The sequence below is a fragment of the Tachyglossus aculeatus genome, chromosome 16, assembly GCF_015852505.1.
Source record: "Tachyglossus aculeatus isolate mTacAcu1 chromosome 16, mTacAcu1.pri, whole genome shotgun sequence".
Lineage (NCBI taxonomy): Eukaryota > Metazoa > Chordata > Mammalia > Monotremata > Tachyglossidae > Tachyglossus > Tachyglossus aculeatus.
In genome coordinates this window covers 8,228,046-8,251,524 of record NC_052081.1, presented here as the reverse complement: position 1 = coordinate 8,251,524, position 23,479 = coordinate 8,228,046, and the positions used below count along the sequence as shown (strand labels likewise).

Genomic DNA, 23,479 nt, shown 5'->3' with positions numbered 1-23,479 from the left:
CCCAAGGGCAGTAAGAAGAGGGAACACTAGCCTAGCAAACTGTAGGCACGTGAGCGGCTTCAGTTTCCAAGGAGAGTGAATCACCTCTGACTGAAAGTCTGCAAAAGGCATTTATAAGCAAACTGGCAGCAACGGGGAAAGGGGAGCACTTTATAATAGGATGTCAAACTAGAACAAAGCCATATGATGTGACAGAGCTCAAAGTAACGCCACAGTATTATAGAAATAGCTGGTGGTGGAGTGGAACTCTAATCCTCTTTCTCACCTCTGGTAGAAAATAATGATCACGGGCCCTACAGCCATCACATTTCTCCTCACCAACATCTCTCCAGAGGGAAAATTTAACTAGGACGGTTCTGTGTTTTTGCCTTCACATCACTGCAAGCACCTCCTGTTTACCTTCCCTCTGCAGCAGAACCCTCGCTCTTCCAAATGGAATGGACGAATGATCAGGGATGATCCCCGGTGAGTTTAATTCTGAAGGAATACCACTGCTTCGAGGCATAATACAAATCCAATGTTACGGGCAAATTAGCATTTTGCAAGCCAAAGTTGCACAGGAAGGGAAAGGGAGACACCATGGGGAAGGAGAAAAAGAAAACAACGAAATGAAAGGGAATCTCCCCAACTGGAAAAGTTTTTGGTAAAGAAAGAAAATGTGGAATGGAGTGGCCTTACCTTGCAGATCTTGTAAAGTGATTCCTGCCCATCTCCTCCAGTGTCCTTGAAATAATCGTGTGCAGGAAATGTGCGATGAATATCGCGAGTAATAACGCTCTCCTGGGCGGAGTCCTATAAAAGGAAAGAGATCCACCACTGTCATATTTGAAGTGAAAACAATCTCACTAAAACTTCTCACTTCAGACTATGTACGTGACTTCTTTCGGCACCTCTCGTGTTGATTCAGCCCCCAAAATGTACCTTGTCGGCCCCAACCTCTAGTTGACATCTGCTTTAGAGGAACGTGGCAATTTTTTTTCAGCCAGGGTACAAGTCCAAACTTTAAATTTGGATAGTACTGTAAGCTCTGTAGGATGCTTTTACTCATTTATATTGTTTTATTCCTGGAAAAGCCGGTTACTGCGTCTGCCTGAATATCTGGGAAATTGTAGGTGGTTGCTTCTAGCCGTATCGGTGATGAATTTCTTCCACCCATTTCAAGACTACAGAAGTGTGCTAATTGCAAATTAAAAGGATTGTTTAATACAGGATATCTGTAAACATTTGAATTTGCCCCTTGCTCTGTCTTCAGCTTAAAAAAGCACAAAGTTTAAGCTGGGAGCTTTTTTAATGAATGGTAATTCTCATTTACTCTCTCTTAGAAAAACAGGAAAAGAAGGGGATAGATGATTAGCTATGACTTAAGCCACTACCTTCTCTTGCTCTCAGTCCAATTCAGCTGACATTTCTTGTTGGGTGGTAATTAGATCTTGTATAATCTCGTGAAAGAAAAGAAGCTGACTGGAAAGCTATAAATTTGTCAGCAAACACTCCCAAATACCGCAATTCCTCCTTGAGAAACTTCTCCTACCTTAAAGGAGTGGCAACAAGACAAGATTCCTCCTATTTCGACCACAGAAATGAATTTAAAGGTTGTTGCTTAAGTTTCATTGAGCATGTAGAGAGATAGATCATGAACTTCTAATCGTAAGATGAAGGTCATGTTCTAAAAATGGCGAAATGGCTTCTGGAAATAAATGCTTGTGGTTTTCACTTGAACCAGAGCAAGCACTTTTATTAATCTTTGTGTTACCTGATACGATATGAGCCCCAAATGACATACCAGGAATATTGGTATACATTTTTACTTTCCACATTTTCCTTGAAAAAGGGGAGTCCTTTCTCTTACAACATTTTTCAATTCTACATGGCAAAGGAGGGGAATCGAAGCAAATGTTGCCTCCCTGCAACGAAAATGATTTCTTCCTTGTCTCCCTTGGGTTCCAATCCCATTACCTGTCTGGTAAGACAATAAAGATGATACATATGCATTCTGTAACACCAGGAGACACAGGGTGGAATGGAATACAAGCATTATGTGCTAAGGTGGCCAATTCTGGTTAGGAGGCCAGACAGGAAAAACCTAACCACTTGCTATCATTGGCACTATTTTACAAATCCAGGTTAAGCCTTCTACTCTACATCATCGATATGAATTTTGAGCAGGGGAAGGAGGACTTCATATTCTCTGCTCTTTGATATTAGGCTGGGCTAAAGACCACAGTTTGCTTAGAGAATGATTTCTGCATCAGAAATTAACTGTAGATTACACTGTCCATCCTTAGTGTCAAGTCCATGTACCAGAGTCATTATAAACTAAAGGAGTCTCTTTGTCCTGCTTCTGAATACGACTAAACTTAATTCTCATATGAAGACATCGATAAGAAGTGTGATAAAAAGCCATGTTCTTACAGAAGATATAATTGAATTTGCAGTGGAGACTAGTTTAGGACCATACTGTACGATGTAAGACAAGAACCTCAATTAACTCTTGATCACTTTCAAATGGGTTCCACTTCAGTCCCCGTTTCCTTAGTGCTATACCAGCTACAACAGCAGACTTTATAAGCAGATCAGTTCACAGTTATCATAATTCCGGTTTCCTTCTATTTTTTTTTTATCATTTCCAAAGTAATCAGTTCCTTGCTTGTTGTGAGAAAGGGAATATTCACTGACAACAAGGGAGAAGTCTTCATAGGAGAATAAGTTTACCCTCCTCTCTGATCTCCCATCCTCTTGTCTCTCCCCACTTCAATCCATACTTCACGCTGCAGTATATATATACTATATATATATGTATATATGTTATATATATATATATATATATATATGAAACCGTCTCGATATTTTGCCAACTTGTACTTCCCAAGTGCTTAGTAAACACTAAAAGTCTCCCCCTTTTAGACTGTGAGCCCACTGTTGGGTAGGGACTGTCTTTATATGTTGCCAACTTGTACTTCCCAAGAGCTTAGTACAGTGCTCTGCACACAGTAAGCACTCAATAAATACGATTGATTGATTAGTACAGTGCTCTGCACACAGTAAGCGCTCAATAAATACGATTGAATGAATGAATGAATGAATGATGATCTTACTTTATAGCTTTTGATGAAATTGTTTCTGGGCTACCAAGAAAGTAGAAAGTCATCCTACTGAGACTGTTGATTTTCATATCAACGAGTAGCAGAAGAAGCGTGAAAAAAAATACTAATGAAAGTGATTTGATTGGAAATTTTCCCCAGTTATCACCCAAGATCAAAGCATTAGCTATATTTAAATCCTCTGCTATAAATAGTCATTTCTGCTTTGAAACCACTTCACTGTATTGTGGTTGCATCGCTTCTTTGATTACAGATTTTTTAAAATAATTGTAAGGATCATCATCATCATCATCATCAATCGTATTTATTGAGCGCTTACTGTGTGCAGAGCACTGTACGAAGCGCTTGGGAAGTACAAATTGGCAACATATAGATACAGTCCCTACCCAACAGCGGGCTCACAGTCTAAAAGGGGGAGACAGAAAACAAAACCAAACATACTAACAAAATAAAATAAATAGAATAGATATGTACAAGTAAAATAAATAAATAAATAGAGTAATAAATATGTACAAACATATATACATATATACAGGTGCTATGGGGAAGGGAAGGAGGTAAGATGGGGGGGATGGAGAGGGGGACGAGGGGGAGAGTCAGGAAAACAACCAACTGCACACTTTTAAACACCTAGAGACTTTTATTCTTTGGTGCGGACTCCCTGATGGTCCTGAAGTTCTAATTCAAGACAGATCTGTGCTGTAGTATCACTGGCAGATTTGTCTGCCTCTCCCTGTAAGGAGGTGGACTCACAGTAGCACTGTGAATTTACTCAGGTTAGCCGCTTGCCAAAATTCCAAACATACAGAGACGAAAAGAAAATCACAAAAGAAGCTCTTTGTTTCAACATCCTACTAAATGCAGGCGTTGGAAACAGTGCCAGAGGGAGTATGGGTTCATTTTCAACTTGGATTTTCTCAGCATAGGAAATTGGGAGTTGTTTTTGTAAAAGGGTTTTGAACGCAGATAAACGACCCCGAATAAATCCTCGTAGAAATCACCACTGCTTTGACACGCACTGCCTCTAACCTCACTGTCCGCTTCAAGGTCAATGCTTGGTGTTTCAGAAGACTGATGTCGGAGCCACGGTAATGACATTAACAGGGAATCTGGCTCCGATGTGCTCCAAAGGGCGAAGAACCGGCTGCCTCATTATACCTCCAAGAAGTCGGGCCCGCTGCTGTGTTCATGGGGAGAGGACTTTCAAGGAAGAGCAGCTAGCTGCATCATGTCAGTGAGGTGGAAGGCCGGCTTCTTGAGGCACTGCCAACACCAATATCAGGCTGGAAGGGGTCTTTTGATGGGCTCCCTCTTCCTCAGGAACCCAGACCCAAAGATCAGTAGACGCAACACTTCGCTTTCTTTCAGTCGCCCACATTGCGAGGGTGCTTCATACTCCTTGAGCTACACCAGTAGTGTCTGGCATTTGCTAATATCGCTCTCTCTCTTTTTTGATCACACACCATCCCCCTGAAAAAATGAGGGGCTCAGTCGTTTATGGGGGTTGCAAGGAATACTGTAAACTCCTCGAGGGAAGGAAAGCGTTTAGGACGGTGCCCTGTGCTCAGTGCATACAATCAATAAATGCTCTTCATGATGATTTAAATATTGAGGGTCAAGTGGAGAATATCCGGATTAGCAGAGATGTGCCCAAGTCGCATTCCCATAGAGGAAGCACAAGAGGCTGAATATCATTTCCATGTAGATAGGTCACAGGTGAAATGGTATAGACAACAGACATGTCCAAAAAAATCAATCAATCAATGGCATTTATTGAGCGCTTACTGTGTGCAGAGCACTGGACTAAGCGCTTGGGAAGTACAAGTTGGCAACATATAGAGACAGTCTCTACCCAACAGTGGGCTCACAGTCTAAAAGGGGGAGACAGAGAACAAAACCAAACATACTAACCAAATAAAATAAATAGAATAGATATGTACAAGTAAAATAGAGTAATAAATATGTACAAACATATATACATATATAAAAACCATACACAGATCCCAAGACTGGGACTGCTCTGGCTTGAGGGATTGTCTCTTTCTGTTGCCAAATATACTCTCCAAGCGCTTAGTACAGTGCTCTGCACAGAGTAAGCACTCAATAAATATGACTGAATGAATGTGCCAAGCACTGTTCTAAGCACTGGAAAGAGCATGGGCTTGGGAGTTAGAAGGACCTGGGTTCTAATCCAGGCTCTGCCACTGCTCTACTGTTTGACCTTGGGCAAGTCACTTCATTTCTCTGTGCCTCAGTTCCCTCATCTGGAAAATGGGGATTAAGGCTGTGAGCCCCACTGGGACAGGGACTGTGTCCAATGAGATTTGCTTGTATCCACACCGGCACTCGGTACAGCGCCTGGCACATAGTAAGTATTTATCAAATACCACAATTATTATTATTTTTAATAATGACAATTACCATATTTCAGTGGGGAGAGGAGTTTCTCATCTGTACTGGACTACACTCGGCTCCTGCTCAGGTTTGGTTCCCAAAGCATTCTGGAAGGTGAACAGATGCCTCAGACTGCGGGGGGATTTTAAACTGACACTCTCCCTCCCTTTTCTACATGCCCTACCCTGTTCTTTTAGAGTGCATGATCACTGTGGGAAGGGAACGTTTCGGGATTCTGGTGAACTTTCCCAAGGGCTCACTGCACCCACTGGGCTCCCAGTAAACCCATTACTCCTACCATAACAGTCAGTGATCAGAAAGGGAAAGTACCGTGATGTCTTGATGGCAATCCAATGACCATGTTTAAAAACAAACAAACAAACAAAAAACAACCCAAATAACAACGGAAAAAAGCAACCAACCAAACCAACAACAACAACTACAACAAAAAACCCACATCAGGTCAGCCTACTTCCTAGGAAAGTCAGATTAGATGTCAATAGGTAGGATCAATCAATCAATCAATGGTATTTATTGAGCACTCATTAATAAGGACAGAGCACTGTACTAAGCACTTGGGAGAGTACAATAGAATTAGCAGACACTTTCCCTGCCCATAACGAGTTTACAAACCAGAGGGACAGAACAGCTCTTTGGATGTGAAAAGTGACTCAACATCTGTCCATTAATAACAAACACCTACATAAAAAACATTTTCAATGCTACTGTAGGATTTTTTTCCCACCTAGACAGGAATGTTCACATTGCACGAGGTAAGGATTTAAGTATTGAGGCCCTGTCCCTTTTCATAAACAAAATATCTCTTCGTGAACATTAGTTTCATTTACCTGGGAATGTAAATGTCACTGGTCACAACGGCAATAATTGTGAAAGAAAGAGTAGAAAAGAACGGAAGGATTTGGCCCTGGGAAACTATAATAGGCATAGATATGAATTAGAGGCAGTCGACCAAATGTGCACTGGTCAGTTTGTTTCTTTTCCATGCTAGGTAACATTTATAAGTTTTTCCTCTGGTATTGTGCTATCTCTGTTCAATTTTTTCTATTCAGTAGCGTTACACCTTTTTCTGTTCAATTCAACAGTCCCTTTCTATATTTTCCAACTGATTTTTTAAATTACCTATTCTAATTCAGGGATTTTTTTTTTCAGAGGCAGACGATCTGTGGGTGAACAGGAAGTCACTCAAACTGCAGAATTTAAGGGGTGAAAAAAAAAAAATGAACCCATCCTACTAATTGTTCAAAATCCAGTGGAACTCTTCAGATTCAGGGCCAGGGCTGAGCACAGTTGAAATTCGCTCCAGCAACTGGTGACAGTGCCCTTCTACCCCTGCCACTCCCACAACTACCAGTTGCAGCCATCAGGGAAGAGCAAGGTGGTTTAGGTGGTGGCAAAGAAAGCGGTCAGGGCTGATATCCAAAGAAAGAATCTGAAATCACACCCTTTCCTTTCATCTGGCCTAGACCCTCCATAGAGAGCATCACGATGTTGCAGGTAATCGCTTGCACATCAAGTAATCTTTGAGGAGCAGTGCTTAATACACATTCTTATTGATGTCAGGGATGGTGACTGAGGATGATGATCAAAAAAGAACAAGAAATATTTTTGGCCAAGAGTGAATGCCAATGGTGATTTTAATGTCTGCTTCCCCAGCTGGACTGGAAGCTCTTCGGGGGCAGGGATCATGTCTACCAACTGTATCCTACTCTCCCAAGCACTTAGTACAGTGCTCTGCCTAAAATAAGCACTCAATAAATACCACTGATTGGCAAAGAGTGGAGAGGAAAATTAGCTACTATGTGGTTGAAACACTCCAAGCATCCAGTCAATCCAGATAAGTCCCAAGGTAGTTTTTTTTGTGTGGGGGGGGGGGGGGGCGAGGGGGCTGGCTTAAATTAGACAGACAACCTGTTTACATGGATCAAATTAAATGGATCAAACCTCCTCTCTGCAGACCCTGGGGCAGGGCTCCATTTGTATTTCATTCTGTACCTTTAATGAATGGAAAAATATCTAATTCCTCTGTCCTCTAAATGAAGATTCGAGAAGTGAGCAAGCATTAAGGGATTGGGTGTCTCCTGACCAATGATCGATGTCCTCCCAAGGTATCATTTTAACCTCACATCTTAAATGACCACCCAGGGCTTTACTGCCCCAGATGCTGGGACCAACCCCAGGGCTGCCGCATTTTCAGCGACAGAGGAAACGGTCCTGGAGACTAATTAGTCCATCATCTATTTCTGTGGACTGGAGGGCATTTAGATCCCTTAGGTTGAAAGGCCCAATCCAAAATGTGGTATAAACTTGTCCCATTTGACATACCTGGCTGTGCTAAATATAGTTAATAAGAAGTGAGCAAATATTAGTTAAAAGCTACCGGCAGAGCAAGGAATGGATTCAGAAAGCTTTGGTCTGAGACTTGCAAGAGGCTGAGGAGGGGAAATGAGGACATCAAGATATGAGAGATAGACACTATTGTTAATGAGAATACCAAGTCTGGGAGACACCGAGAAATTGGATTGATGACCTGGAAAATAAGATCAAATTAGGAAAAGCAGGCTAGTTTGACGTTCCCAAAGGCATGAAGACAGTGGAAGTTGAGATTTTCCTCTTCCCCTGGATAAATTACCAAGATGCAAAGGATGGTTAACTCATTTTACAATGTGTCTCATCTAATCAAATGTCAAACAAATAGCAATCAATTAATACCTGAATGGCTATCGTGCGTAATGAGAAAAGCAGTCTGGAAATTAGCGTACAACACCAAATCTAGTGAACAGCTATAAAGTCATATGCTGCTGCCTTAACAAAGGACGATTTTTATATTTGGTGGAGAACTACACGAATTAACCAGAGAAATCCTTAGATTATTGGTACGGTTTTGGTCAAGAAACAATCGTGGAGCTTCTGGGAACATCATAAGCCTTTTGTCGAACACCCTAGATTCTAATGACCTTGGAGAATGACCATCTGAACACAAATAACTGCCTTATAGAGCATGGCTCTCTGAGGTTTACATAATTTTGAACAGATATAGAGCTTGCCCTCAAGAACTTTTCAAAGAAAACACTTACCACAATGCACTGTACCCAGTGGACACTCATAAATGCCATTACTACTACTAAGTTCCTGAAAAGAGAATTTCAACATAACATTGGAAACTGCACATTCACTGAATGTGGGGATTCCATGCATGTAATAGATGCTATAATTTGGCTTATTATTTTTGTTTAGGACAGTGGAAAAAGGAAACTGGATTCGGGTACATATGCTATTTTCAAAAACACAAGAACAGGAAATGGGTTAGAGATGCTAAGGTTTACGGATAAAGCTGCAGCTCTTCTTACATTACATTAAGAGAAGCAGTATGGCGTAGTGGATAGAGCCCGGGCCTGGGAATCAGAAGGTCGTGTGCTCTAATCTCGGCTGCGCCACTTATCTGCTGTGTGACTTTGGGCAAGTCACTTCACTTTTCTGGGCCTCGGTTCCCTCATCTGTAAAATGGGGATTGAGACTGTGAGCCTCACATGTCCAACCCATTTGCTTGTCTCCGCCCCAGCGCTTAGTTCAGTGCCCGGCACATATCAAGCGCCTAACAAATACCATCATCATCATCATCATCATTATTATTATAAAACAGGATCAATCGTCACCCCACTTCAAAAGTAGATTTCTAGGAAAGAGTCCGGCTGAACTGATTTCACAGAAGTGTCTGGATTTGCTTATAGATCCATGATTCCATAGATAAGACATCTTGCAGTGGTGTGAAGGTGCCATGTAATGCTCTCCCAATCCCAGTGAACCAAGGCCCATCATCCAACGCCATATCCAGTGCTTTCTCTGGCAGGGCACTACTAACCTTAGTATCAGGCTCAACCAACATAGACAGGCCCTGTACTGGACAAATCAATCCATCAATCAAGGGTATTTATTAAACATTTACTGTGTGCAGAGCACTGTGCTACAGTGCTTGGGAAAGAACAATAGAGATGGGAGACACGTTTTCGGCCCACAAGGGTCAGGGTTCATTCTTGAACACAGAAAATGTGTCAACCAATCAACGGCATTTATTGAGCGTTTCCTGTGTTTAGAGCACTGTACTAAGCGCTTGGAAGAGTACAATACAGCAACGTTGGTAGGTGTGTTCCCCACCCACAAGGAGCAGTTGTGCTGGTTACCCCCTTGTCTTTTCAACCCCACTCTCTCATACATGGATAGGATTATTTGCATCATTACTATAGAGGGATGCAATAATACTTTTGTAAAATGAAGTTTTCCAGCAACAAGTCTACTAAAAAGAAGCTCATCCCTACTTAATTTTGATATATTCATGGAGCACAGACCTGCCCATTCCATTTTGCTTTTTACAGCAATATTTTACTGTAGTCTTTTAGACTGTGAGCCCACTGTTGGGTAGGGACTGTCTCTATATGTTGCCAATTTGTACTTCCCAAGCGCTTAGTACAGTGCTCTGCACATAGTAAGTGCCCAATAAATACGATTGATTGATTGATTGATTTACAATCTGAAGCAACAGAATTATCACCAGTTCGAAGTTGACTCCAGCTGGACAATACTACCTTCAACATATTTTTTATATTTACAAATGTAACCGAGTGCTGGCAATTGAGGGAAGAGCAGATCAGTGTGATTGGTTAATTAAGATTTCAAAGAACTCACTGCTCCCTAGAGAGGTAGCTGATTTCTCATTTATAAGCCCATTTATAACTCCAGCTCTGAGAAATAGTTCTAATAAAATTTGCAGTCAAGTCTTCAAATGCACGCCAGCTATTAACATTTGTGCTGCCTGCTGCTAGCAAAATATTAATATTTGATGCTACAGCATTTTCATTTTATAAGCCTATTTAGCATTCATCTTCACTGTTGCAAGGAGTGTTATGAAACAGCTTTCTTTCGATGTTGAGCGGACTGAGCTAAGGACACAAAGGATGATATCAGAACATCTTGCCTGTTTCCGCCTTCAGTCATTTGAAAGAATCCTTCCGCGCTTTCTATTTCTATTTTTCTTGCCTGACTTGGGCTTCCCAACCCCAGTTCTACTAGAATGACAGCACACTCTGAAAACCCAAGCTGTAGGCCTCCTGGCCAGTGAATTCACAACTCTGCTGCTTTTTATGCTGCTAATACATGGCAGTTCTTGCCAGGTAACCCTCAATTCCTTATTTCGAGTTGGCCCTGCTATTCCGATTACTAGGCTGCTCCTTGGAACAAGTCACGGCTGCATCCTTATCGGTTAGAGTCATTCCAGGAAATTATAAGTTAGGTGCCCAGGAATTATCAGAAAAAATCCAATTCAAATGCAAAAATGTAAATATAACTTTCAAAGAAAATTTCCCCAGTGCAAGTTTTCTTTAAATTCCTTGTTGCACATTCCATATATAACTCTTGTTACAAATTTCTATTCGGAAGCCCAAAGTTCTACGGATTACAGAAAGGGTATTTGTTAGGCACACTCGGCGTCCTCCAGCCCATCTGATCTCACTTGCTGTTTTTCATGAATGGGTAAAAAAAAAGAGATTTCCCCTTATCAGCCTCTAATAAGGTGTTCTGGCAACTATTTAACACTTACCAAATTGTTATAATGAAGACATGCTTTTACATTAAAGAAGGAAGAAAGTGATATGTGAGGGAACCAAAGGAAGTTCTCTCAGCCAACAAGTTTTAAAATAAACACCACATTCTTGTGAAATAACTTTCTGCTCAAAATTATTGGGCTGGAGTAGACCTAAAAGGATTATGTAGCCCCAGGCAAGAAGGCATCAAAACTTGGCTATCTGTCTGATAAAAAGGGAACCAAGTAAGGTGTTCCACAGTAAAATTAACAACCTGAAAATTTTTAGAAAATTCCTATTCTTTTCCAGATTGGATTTGAAACAACAAGATACTAAATTGATGGTGTCCTGATTTAAATTTGAGAGAAGGCATTATTTGGACTTCAGGAAGAAACCTGATTGCCAGGTTATTGTCAGCAATAATTGTGTGCTTGGGGCAGAAGGGCTTCACAGTATATATGTATATATGTTTGTACATATTTATTACTCTATTAATTTATTTATTTTACCTGTACATATCTATTCTATTTACTTTATTTTGTTAGAACGTTTGATTTTGTTCTCTGTCTCCCCCTTTTAGACTGTGAGCCCACTGTTGGGTAGGGACTGTCTCTATATGTTGCCAACTTGTACTTCCCAAGTGCTTAGTACAGTGCTCTGCACACAGTAAGCGCTCAATAAATACGATTGATTGATTGATTCACAGTGCCATGGCAGTGGGTAGGATCATGGTTTCTAGATGGCACACTGGGAATTTTCCCTGGGACCATCAGCAGCAGGGAATCCCCACGGACATTAAGCTTCCTCCTCCCCTGACCTCCCACCACCACCCCCTCAAAGCTGCCAGCTCCATCCCCAAGCCAACTCAAGGTTCCTTCACCATACCACCCGGCCATGGTAAAATGCTCTCAAAATGTTGGGAAAGGAAGACTCCTCACAGAATGAGAGACATGAGCACGCTCAGGAAAAGGAGTTGAACTAGGGCCTGGGGAACCCAACAGAACAGATCTTCCCCGGTTGGACACAGTCCCTGTCCCAAGTGGGGCTCACAGTCTCAATCCCCGTTTTAAGATGAGGGAACTGAGGCCTAGAGAAGTGACGTGACTTGACCAAGGTCACGCAGCGGACAAGTGGCGGAGCCGAGATTAGAACCCGTTACCTTCTGATTCCCAGGCGCGTGCTCTATCTACTATGCTGGGCAACAGTGCTAAAGAGAGTACAAGGGAGAGCAAGAACACGACTGGAAGGTGTGTGGCATGGAGGCAAAAGTGTCTTAGCATGGCCCCGGTGATGCTAGCTTCCTGAATAAGAACTGGGCTTAACCCTTAAATTGAGCTTTAATTTATGGTACCTATTCTGGTACTACTAAATATTGAGCTACACGTAAGAAAAGAACAACTTGCTTAAAACACTTCAGTACTTCTCTTAAAATGCCTGGCTGATTTATATGTATGGGTGTGTGTGCATAAATAATTCCTAACTGTGGGAGTCCCTCAAGGTTCAGTTCCCTTGGAGAACTCATTCACTCCCATGGCTTCAGCTCCCATCTCTATGTGGAGGATTCCCCCAATCTCCATCTGCACAAACCATTATCACTATAAGCAACTTCTAGGTACATGGCCTCGGTCCTGAAATCTCCGGAACCAGGCTTGTTTTCATTGTCATGCCCACATCATCAATCATCATCAATCGTATTTATTGAGCACTTACTGTGTGCAGAGCACTGTACTAAGCGCTTGGGAAGTACAAGTTTGCAACATATGGAGACAGTCCCCACCCAACAGTGGGCTCACAGTCTAAAAGGGGGAGACAGAGAACAAAACCAAACATACTAACAAAATAAAATAAATAGAATAGATATGTACAAGTAAAATAAATAGAGTAATAAATCTGTACAAACATATACACATATATACAGGTGCTGTGGGGAAGGGAAGGAGGTAAGATGGGGGGGATGGAGAGGGGGACGAGGGGGAGAGGATAGATAGCCCACAGATAGATGCACGTCCTTTAAAGATTAGAGAAGATCCTGCCAACAAAATGAGCCTGTCCTAAACAACAAAAATAACAGCCCGTTTGACATTTGGTTCTTCTCCACGAGGGTAAAATAAAAATGAAGCTATTTACTACGGGATATACTTTGACAAATGAATTGCTGGTACTCCATGCTTGTTAAAGCTTGCAGTGTTCAGTTTAGCTAGAACAGGACATTTACAATTGCTCTCCTCTAACCCCAGAAAGAACAGGAAAATAGCCTTAGCCGAACATACACAAGTTGCAGCTCTTATTATCGTAAGAACAGAGTTCAAAGGGTGCCCACAGACCTAGATATATAAGGGGAAAAATAAAACTCAAAATGAAAATAAATGTAAAAAGGGAATTTTAATTCTCCCTCCTAAAGGATGTTGTTGAAAAACTATCAGATGTCTTCTATCAGAGTTCTAGACCTACCTCTCCTTTACTTCCTCAATGTCACTTACTGTAATTAGAGAATGTTCTTTAAAGGAAGTGCATCTGTCTGATTGCATACAATGACAACAGTAAGTGCAGGATGCCCCAAATGGAAATTCGGCAAGAATCAACTTTGGGCGGTGGGGCGAAGGGGAGGGGGAGAGAAAGAGAAGGGGGGAAGCCTAGGGAGAGGGAAGGAGGAGATGGTATCTACGCTATAAAGCACATTAGGAAATGCATGCTCCACCTGGACGAAAATTGCAAAGGCTCAAGTCAAAGGAAGCAATTCCTTTCATTTATAAGGTTTATTATCAATATGGGAAATCTCAAATCCCCCAAATGAAAACAGAGCTTATAATATTCAGCAACTCATGAGCACAGCCAAGATACTTCTACACAATTACCCTGAAAGAGAACACTAGCTGTTACTGTGCAATGCCCTGCGAAGACTGGGTTGTTTAGGAACCACATGTATTAAAAAAAATCAATTAAAAAAACGTTCTAGACAAAGGTCACTTTGGAAAGCCTTCTAGATTAACTACTGAATTTTAAGGGTCTTTGATCCCCTCTTGAATAAGTTTCAATTGGCCTAGACACTGAACAATAGCATAAACATCACAAAATGCAACACTACTTTGAAAGAAACTTTGACCCCATTCTCTTTGCTCTAAAAGAATTGTACAGTATGTAGAAATTTGAAAAGATAAGAAAACATTTTACTCCGCTAGAGCCCAAGTACTAGAAGCACAAGAACCGAGTTGCCTGAAAGCATGAACTCTCAAACTCTGTTTTTTGCTTTCAGCTTCCCTGCAACTGAAGAGGACTGACTGCAAATGCCAATCCAACAGAAACCTTCTCACAATAGTTTCTAAGACTGGGCTGTTTCTGAAGATGAGGAAGCTATTTATACCTAATGTTTTCAGGGTATTGGAAAAGATGAGAGAGATTTAACGGAGCATTCTGTGAAATGGCACGGAAAGACATCCCAATGCCCTCAAGTCACCTTGAATTTTAGCAAAGGATAACATTGGGAACAGGAACAGTTAGAGGAACTGGAAAACTGATCAGATACAAACCTAAGACTTCTGCACACCTTTGACCCAAACAAATACCTTGCCTACAACAAAGGCTTTGTCTGAGAGACTCTGGGACTAAGTGATGATTATCCTATGCATCACTCGCCTGCAGTTTGAGGTTGGATAAGCCACGTAACTCCTCTGTGCCTCAATTTCCTCATCGGCTGTCTGATCGTGTTGGATTGCATCCACCCCAGTGCCTAGTTCAGCGCTTGGCACAGGGTAGGATCTTAGCAAATGTCACCACTAAAATAAGGGGTGGCAGGGACCATGACCCATGTCTGGCAGCATCTTCCACGCTGAGGGAAATCAAGCAGCAAATAATCACAGGTCTACACATTTGTAGATGGAGAAACTCAACACGGAGAAGGGAAGATGTGTTTCCCTGGGTTATCTAGTAGGCCAGTAGCAGAACCAAGAAGAGAATTCAGCTTTTCTGACTCCCAATTCAGAAATTTCTTTCTTCAACATTACAGTCCACCAGATGGGCAATGAATAAATACATTCCATCCTGGGAAGGAAATAACCACTGTATCTGGTCATGGGAACCCAAGCCAATTCATGGAACATTTCAGGACAACATTTGTTCCAACATATATTCTCATACATCAAGGGGAGGCCTTTCATCTGCTTTGTCCCAATACTGTCTTTCAGTGAGCCAGACTGATAACCAGAGCATCGGGCCAGAATCCTTTCCTCTACTCATTTGGCAAGTGTTGAAGATAAAACAGGGAATGAAGCATCATGGCCCAGTGGAAGGATCCCAGATCTGAGAGTCAGGAGCCCTGGGTTCTAATCCAGGTTCTACCACTTGCCTGCTGGTGACCTTGGGGAAGTCACTTAATTTCTCTGTACCTCAGTTACCTCATCTCTAAAATGGGAATTAAGACTGTGAGCCCCATATGGGACAAGGGACTTTGTCCAACCTGATTACCTTTTTTTTAAAAAAAATAGCATTTATTACGTGCTTACTGTGTGCAAAGCACTGGGGAGGTTATAAGGTGAACAGGTTGTCCCATATGGGGCTCACAGTCTTAATCCCCATTTTACAGATGAGGTAACAGACACTGAGAAGTTAAGTGACTTGCCTAAAGTCATACAGCTGACAAGTGCCAGATTTGAACCCATGACTTCTTACTCCCAAGCCCATGCTCCTTCCACTGAGCCACGCTGCTTCTCTATATACAGTACAGCGCTTGGCAAATAGTAACTGCTTAACAAATACCATAATTATCAATTATTTTTATCTGATTGAATTCTATTTCCCAAAGGGCTTGGTGCATCATTAGCGTTTTAGAAATACCACAATGAGTGTTATAATTAACAGTTCTACAGCTAATCCTAATGCTGTGATCTGGCTCAATTTATATCCTGTCATATTTTTTACCCACTTTCCTAGCTCCTCTGCAACGAGTACAAAGGAAACCAAATTGCCGATTTGGAAACGCTTGTCTTGCAAGCATAATCCACTGCTACCTGTAACGATAGCGATATGACAGACTATCAGCTCTGCTGCGGATCCGGCGGAAAGCGCACTGCACTGGGAATCAGGAGGCCTGGGTTCTCGTCCTGGTCCTGCAAATCTCTGGAATGATACGGCTGAAGACGGAACATGCGCTCTACAATGTGCATCACCCCAGCCTGCCTACACACTCGTTGCACTCCACGCTCCGGCACGGGAACACGACTGGCGGGGGTGGAAGAAAGTGTGAGCATTAGCATCACTAGCTTTAGAAGCAATTCCTCTGGGCAGGCTTTCAAACCTGAAGTTGCTCACCTGAGGCTCATCTGTCATTTCTGACAGGAGTCTCCGTCAACCATTGTCTTGAGAAACAGCTGGGCCTAGTGAATACAGCCCCAGGCCATCTAATCCTGGCTCTGTCACCTGCCTGTGCCTCAGTTACCTCATCTGTAAAATGAGTATTAAGACTGAGTCCCATGTGGGACATGGACTGTGTCCAACCTGATTAGCTTGCATCTACCCCAGTGTTTAGTACAGTGCCTGGCCCACAGAAAGTGCTTAATAAATACCATAAAATAAAAATAACTAAATAAGTACTGGGATCTGCTCTAAACACTCCTCTAAAATCTGAAACATCCTTGTGGGCAGTGCCTGGCCCACAGAAAGTGCTTAATAAATACCATAAAATAAAAATAACTAAATGAATACTGGGATCTGTTCTAAACACTCCTCTAAAATCTGAAACATCCTTGTGGGCAGTGCCTGGCCCACAGAAAGTGCTTAATAAATACCACAAAATAAAAATAACTAAATAAGTACTGGGATCTGCTCTAAACACTCCTCTAAAATCTGAAACATCCTTGTGGGCAGGGATCACGTCTACCAACCCTATTGTATTGTACCCTCCCCAGTCTTTGGTCTAAGGCAAACCACTTAGCTTCTCTGGGCCTCAGTTACCTCAACTGTAAAAAAATGCGGATTAAGAATGTGAGCCCCATGAGGGGCAGGGATTGTGTCCAACCAGATTGATCTGTACCTACTCCAGAGCTTAGAAAAGTGCTTGGCACATAGTAAGTGATTAATAAGTACAATAATCATAATACATGGTTCGGGACATGGTATGTGGTCCATAAATACCATTGATTGATTTATTGATTGGCCAGTGCCAATCCCTCGTCAATTCCAGCCAATCCTTCAGAATAGGATGTCACCTTGGGGAAGAACAGTGAACAACAGCAGACTTCCCTGGCACTATCACTGAGTCGCTGCACCAAATCAAAGTCTTTGGAGAACAGTCGCCCAGCCCAGCAGAAGCTTGTCTAAGCAGTCCTTTGCCCTCCTATCAAATGAATCTTTAAAATGCATTTTTCATTCACGATGCTATCCACTTCTGCCCTTAGCCAATGCCAGGCCCTATTTTTCTACAAACCAATTACTATCCCTAGCCCGCTGGGTCATTCGAAGACTGCATTTGGCCTCTAGCCTTATAAAGCAGGGCATCTTTTCAGGATTGAAAACATTTATGCCAAGTGACAGGAAATATACAAACACTGTCTTGCTGGAGGAAGGAAATGCAGGGCATTCCTGCCTCTGTATTTGGCTAGTACTTAATAAATGCAGGGCCAAGTTCCTCAGTCAGGGCTGCTTGAACCAGAAGTGAATATGAACCTCACTTCAATTAATATTATTTCCTGAATAGTACATGGAACAGACTTCATCTGTGAGAGTGAATAGCCGGTGCCAGAGCTTCTTGCAGAAGATGGCTGGGAGTGATGTTTTTCAGCTTTCCTCTCAAATTAAGCAATGTCCAGTAATAATGATGGCATTTATTAAGCGCTTACTATGTGCAAAGCACTGTTCTAAGCGCTAGTGTCTATTGGGGGATAAAATGGGCAAAACCCTACACATCTCCCAGGGAACAGACAGCTTCCAACTTGCCCCCATGTAAGGACATTTAAAGAAGGTGCAGTGGGAGGAGTTGGGATGAGGGAGCCAGATAGAGCTGGAAAATTCCCCACAACATGGGGCATCCACATCTTTTGATCGTGTAGAACAGGAACACCAAGAAATAGCAATGAACTGGTAGGAATTCAGGATGGGTCTGGTCTATCAGTGCTGAAAGAGATCATTTAATGGTATTTATTGAACACTTATGGTGTGCGGAGTACTGTACTAAGTGCTTGGGAAAGTACAATTCAACAGAGTTGGCAGGCCCATTCCCCTGCCCTCAAGGAGTTTACAGTCTACAGGGAGAGACCCATAAGTTACTCATATTCCCCTTTCAAAACCTACCCAAACACGTTCGCCTAAACATGCCTCACAATAACCATGAAAGCCAAAGAGTAAAGTGCCCCCTCATATTCGTTGCCATTTTTCAGATGGGGCAAGTATGACATTTAGGATTGCTCATCCAGCCTGACAGGAAACCTGGATTATATTCTGTTTCCAGTCGAGGCTTCAAATTGTTGCTAGATCCTGTAGCTATCTTTATATCGGAAAATATCATCACTTTGGGGTCCGGTTACCCTGATCTACCTGGGGCATCACGCTTGCCCCCACCACCATTTCCCTTCCCCAACTTCCCTTCGCACTAACCAATATTCACTTAAATCATTAAAAAAGTTGGATTTTGTGCAAAGTTCAGTTCCTTTCCACTTCAAGAGGAGGATTTTACATTTACATTTGGTTTTACAGTTAACCAATTTCACTTGTAAATTATAGAACATCCCCTTACAAGCACGGAGCCTTATTTGAACTCCTTGAGTTGGTGAAAACGACATCATGGTACATTAGTCAGTAGTTTAGTAAAAGTACCTCAGAAGCTTTTAACTTTAGAAGAATAACGAACGAAACGCTGTCTGCAATTTTGTTTTTATAATTTATTAAGAGGCCAAATGAAAATACGTACTGTGCTTCCTGGTGCTGATGTTTTATAACATTTTCCAAATCGCCCAAACTAGGTTAGTGATGTGGGGATGGTTGAAAACTCTGTCTTTCCAGAGGTCCAGACCCAAAGGTGAAATTCACTTGAGGGTGGTCTGCGCCTGAAAGGACTAGGCGGGACTCACATTCACAACTATATGTAAACAGAAAGACTATCCTGTGTTGTGCTAGCTGTTTTGCACCCTGATGACACTTTCCCTCGAAAAAGCCTCTCCTTTGTTGATTGCAAGGTATGATACTGATTTATTGGTGTCAATCTGACTCCCAGTGATGTGCAACATGGTCTAAAGCTTTGTTTTATTATATCCTTTACATGTTTCCTCTGCCCCTGCTCTTGGCATCCCAATCTCGACTCACCAAACGGGCTCTGGGGAGCATTCTGTCATCCCTTCTCCTCACAGGCCCCACAGACGATGCCTGTGTCGTCGTTAGTGTTGCTTCGATTCTAGGAGCAATTCTAGCGTTGCTTCAAGGACTTGACAGTCCAGGATCGATCCTGATCCTGCCTTGCCTTTTGATGTTGAGCAAGGCACATAAGTGATGCTGATGGAACAGCTAAAAAGCTGGATATGGTGTTTGTGAGGAGTCCAGTTCTCACAGCCATTACAGTACGTTGGATAGCACGAAGGCTCTGTACACCTTCAGCAGGAGCCGGAGTCAACCTCTAACAAGGCTGTAGAAGTATTACTTCAGAATTCCTCATAGATGTCTTCATTCTCCGGGAGCATATCACTAAGTAATAATAATAATAATAATGATGGCATTTATTAAGCACTTACTATGTGCAAAGCACTGTTCTAAGCGCTGGGGAGGTTACAAGGTGATCAGGTTGTCCCACAGCGGGCTCACAGTCTTAATCCCCATTTTACAGATGAGGTAACAGGCACAGAGAAGTTAAATGACTTGCCCAAAGTCACACAGCTGACAATTGGCAGAGCCGGGGTTTGAACCCATGACCTCTGACTCCAAAGCCCGGGCTCTTTCCACTGAGCTACGCTGCTTCTCTAAGTGTCTTGGCAATTTGGAGACAACTTTTCATTACAATAGTTTATATTCGTCTTCCCTGTTGCTGTCAGCCTTTTGTGGGCAGAGAAACTGTCACTTGGTTATTTTGTACTTTCATTCATTCAATCAATCGTATTTATTGAGCGCTTATTGTGTGCAGAGCACTGTACTAAGCGCTTGGAAAGTACAATCCCAAGTGTCTAGTATAGTGAACTGCACGAAGAGGGTGCTCAATAAATGCCACCACTACTACCAGCACTAGAGTCGGTATGAGTTTAGAAAGATGGTCAGCCTAGCTGCGATCCAGACATTTTGGAGGCCCCACTGCAGCATTCTGAATACAGGCTTTTAACATCATTTCTTTCATTACTGAAATTTCAAAAGACTGATTTCTTCATGAAGGGGATTTATCTGACAGTGAAAGTATACAATGATTTCTGCCGTTTCAGACAACCACTGGTTCTGACTTTGAGAACAACTGCCTATACGATCACTACTTCCTGCCCCAAGCTCAGTCCAACTGAACTCAGCTTTCTCTCCCATGACCTAAAGAATTAAATCTTTACTGGGCACAAATAAAGAGGTCTTCTCTTTAAATAAACTTAGAACATGTATTTTCCCTGCCCCTTCCATCTCGCTTGTCAAATGCTCGTTGTCAGAAAGCAGGCATACAATTAATTATCTAAGGAGAAAGAATTGCAGGATTGAAGAGCCCTGAAAAATGAACCCAGAAAGGCGAAGAAATGGGAGCTGGAAATTCTTGAAAGAATGAGTCTGGTCGGACGATGGAGGCAGAACTGAAAGGCAGAATCTGTATAAGGGTGAGGTCAGGGGAAGCAAGAGGACGAGTTAGTCCTGGAAAATACCAGCATGCTCTCAGATCAATCAATCAATCAATCAATCACATTTGTTGAGCACTTACTGTGTGCAGAGCACTGTACTAAGCGCTTGGGAAGTACAAGTTGGCAACATATAGAGACAGTTCCTACCCAACAGTGGGCTCACAGTCTAAAAGGGGGAGACAGAGAACAAAACCAAACATACTAACAAAATAAAATAAATAGAATAGATATGTACAAGTAAAATAAATAGAGTAATAAATATATACAAACATATATACATATATACAGGTGCTGTGGGGAAGGGAAGGAGGTAAGATGGGGGGATGGAGAGGGGGACGAGGGGGAGAGGAAGGAAGGGGCTCAGTTGGCCTAGCCTCATTTCACTCAATTACATGTCCAAACCTAGAGCCAGGATCGCGGGCAAGACAAAGCACCAAAGTCCAAACTCGGCTTCTACCAATTCTTGGCTCTTACCGCGTGGCTGCAAATAGGCAATCTGTTTCCTCCTACCTATCTCAGGAGGAAATGAGAACACTTGTAATATTCTTAGGCCTTAGGGAAAGAAAGAAACTACAACATATCAAAATAGTACTAAAAATATTTATTTCAAGGAAGCCAGGGGTAATTCATGCCCACAGTTATGAAAATCTGATGGATACCTTTCATTACAACGAAGCAGAGATTTACGTTTGGCTAAGAACAACATTATCCCATGGTGGGTGATGAAAGTAAACATTTTTTTAAAAAGGCCGAAATGCTTTTAAAAGAGGTAATTTATTTTCTACTGGTGGAAAAACCGTGGTGACAACATCTATTGTGCCTCGAACTAATCTCTCGCTGGAATTAAAGGCAGGCTGCAAGCCAAATCAATATCTTCCTTTGGGCCTCTATGCTGTGAGCAACAATAGTGTGAACCAAAGTTCTGTTCTATTCAGCAAACAGCTCTCTTAGTTTACAGACAGTTTTGAACAGGTAAATTCCATACTATTAAGATGCAAAAAAGGGTTACTATTTATTTAACTACTATTACTACCGCTCTCAGAGAACCTCTGTTTTCTACACATGCACACACACACACACACACACATCATGTTTCTACACACTGAGAGTAAAGAGTGAATGGTCTGTCTAGCCAATGCCTAGAATCCTTTAGCTGACTGAGAATTAATTTGCTGAAATCCCCAAATGAAACAGAATCGGCAATATTGTCAAGTTTTAATACAAACTCTGAAATTCCAAATATTCAGAGATTCCTAATGGCTCTCTCTCACAAAGACCATGTGTCTTTGTGATAAGTCCATCCCCAAATTCAGCTTCAGTGGGTTGGAATTAACTTATTCCAAATAAACACATTGAAATAATAAAGCTGGGGTACAGCACTTCTCACAAAGAGCTCCTTGCCTGTGTGAAATCCAATTAAAGAATATTTATCCGATTTGGCTTATTTTTAGAAAGTATTCCTGGCATAAGATTTATTTCTGGATAGGAAGTAGAGTGATATTCACGCACCCATCGTGCATCCTTCATTGGGAAGCCCCATCAGCCAGGAAGCCTTAATTCAGGCTAGCCCTTGAGAAAAATCGAATGCCCACACCTTCCCAAATGGGTGATTTGGGAAGTTCAGATCTGGGGGAAGTACCACTTCCTTTCCACCTTGGAGCAGTAGGCGAGTATCATCACTGAGGTGCAGGCAAAAAATTGAACAGTCAAGAGAAAGCTGCACTTGGAAATTGGGAAGAAAATCAATCAATCAATCAATCGTATTTATTGAGCGCTTACTATGTGCAGAGCACTGTACTAAGCGCTTGGGAAGTACAAATTGGCAACACATAGAGAGAGTCCCTACCCAACAGTGGGCTCACAGTCTAAAAGGGGGAGACAGAGAACAGAACCAAACATACCAACAAAATAAAATAAATAGGATAGAAATGTACAAGTAAAATAAATAAATAGAGTAATAAATATGTACAACCATATATACATATATACAGGTGCTGTGGGGAAGGGAAGGAGGTAAGATGGGGGGATGGAGAGGGGGACGAGGGGGAGAGGAAGGAAGGGGCTCAGTCTGGGAAGGCCTCCTGGAGGAGGTGAGCTCTCAGCAGGGCCTTGAAGGGAGGAAAAATCAGTGAAAAGTCAGTCTCCTCGAGGCTGCCCACACTGGCCCATTTCCAAGGTTGGTAGTCAACCGTCTACACTCACCCTCCATGGTGTCAAGGCCACAGCAAACAATTGGGGCTTAAGTAACCCGTTCAGCTCTGTGACCCAACCATGGCTTTTCCTCACAAACTTAAAGGCCGTAGCTTAAAAAGCTGCTATTTCTTTAGAATGGTGATAAAATTTGAATCTTCAACTCAAGCTTCAATTCTTCCTCCAGATTTTCCAGTTTTATCTGTGTCCCCGCTCAATGGTATACATATGCAGTGACCTCCAACAAAGTACTTTTCCCATCTCTCCATCGGAGGCTTCGGAAAAGCAGTATTTAGATTCAGAAAACTGTCTGGAGAGCAGGCCCGCTGTGTTATCAGTCCCGCACAGTTTGGCCTCAAGCACAGAATAAGCATACTTAGTGAGACAGTATCTTGAATCATCAGAGATGGAGGAGAGTCCC

The 23,479-nt window shown here is 42.1% G+C and overlaps 1 protein-coding gene across 2 annotated transcripts in view; it reads right to left on the bottom strand.

The window, feature by feature from the left end:
- RABGAP1L (RAB GTPase activating protein 1 like) overlaps positions 1 to 23,479 on the bottom strand; it is a 430,548-nt gene that overhangs the window by 178,001 nt on the left and 229,068 nt on the right. For both annotated transcript variants that reach the window (XM_038757620.1, XM_038757621.1), the window contains exon 14: positions 679 to 792. In XM_038757620.1, coding sequence (XP_038613548.1) covers positions 679 to 792 — 114 coding nt within the window. The remainder of the gene's footprint in view (positions 1 to 678; positions 793 to 23,479) is intronic.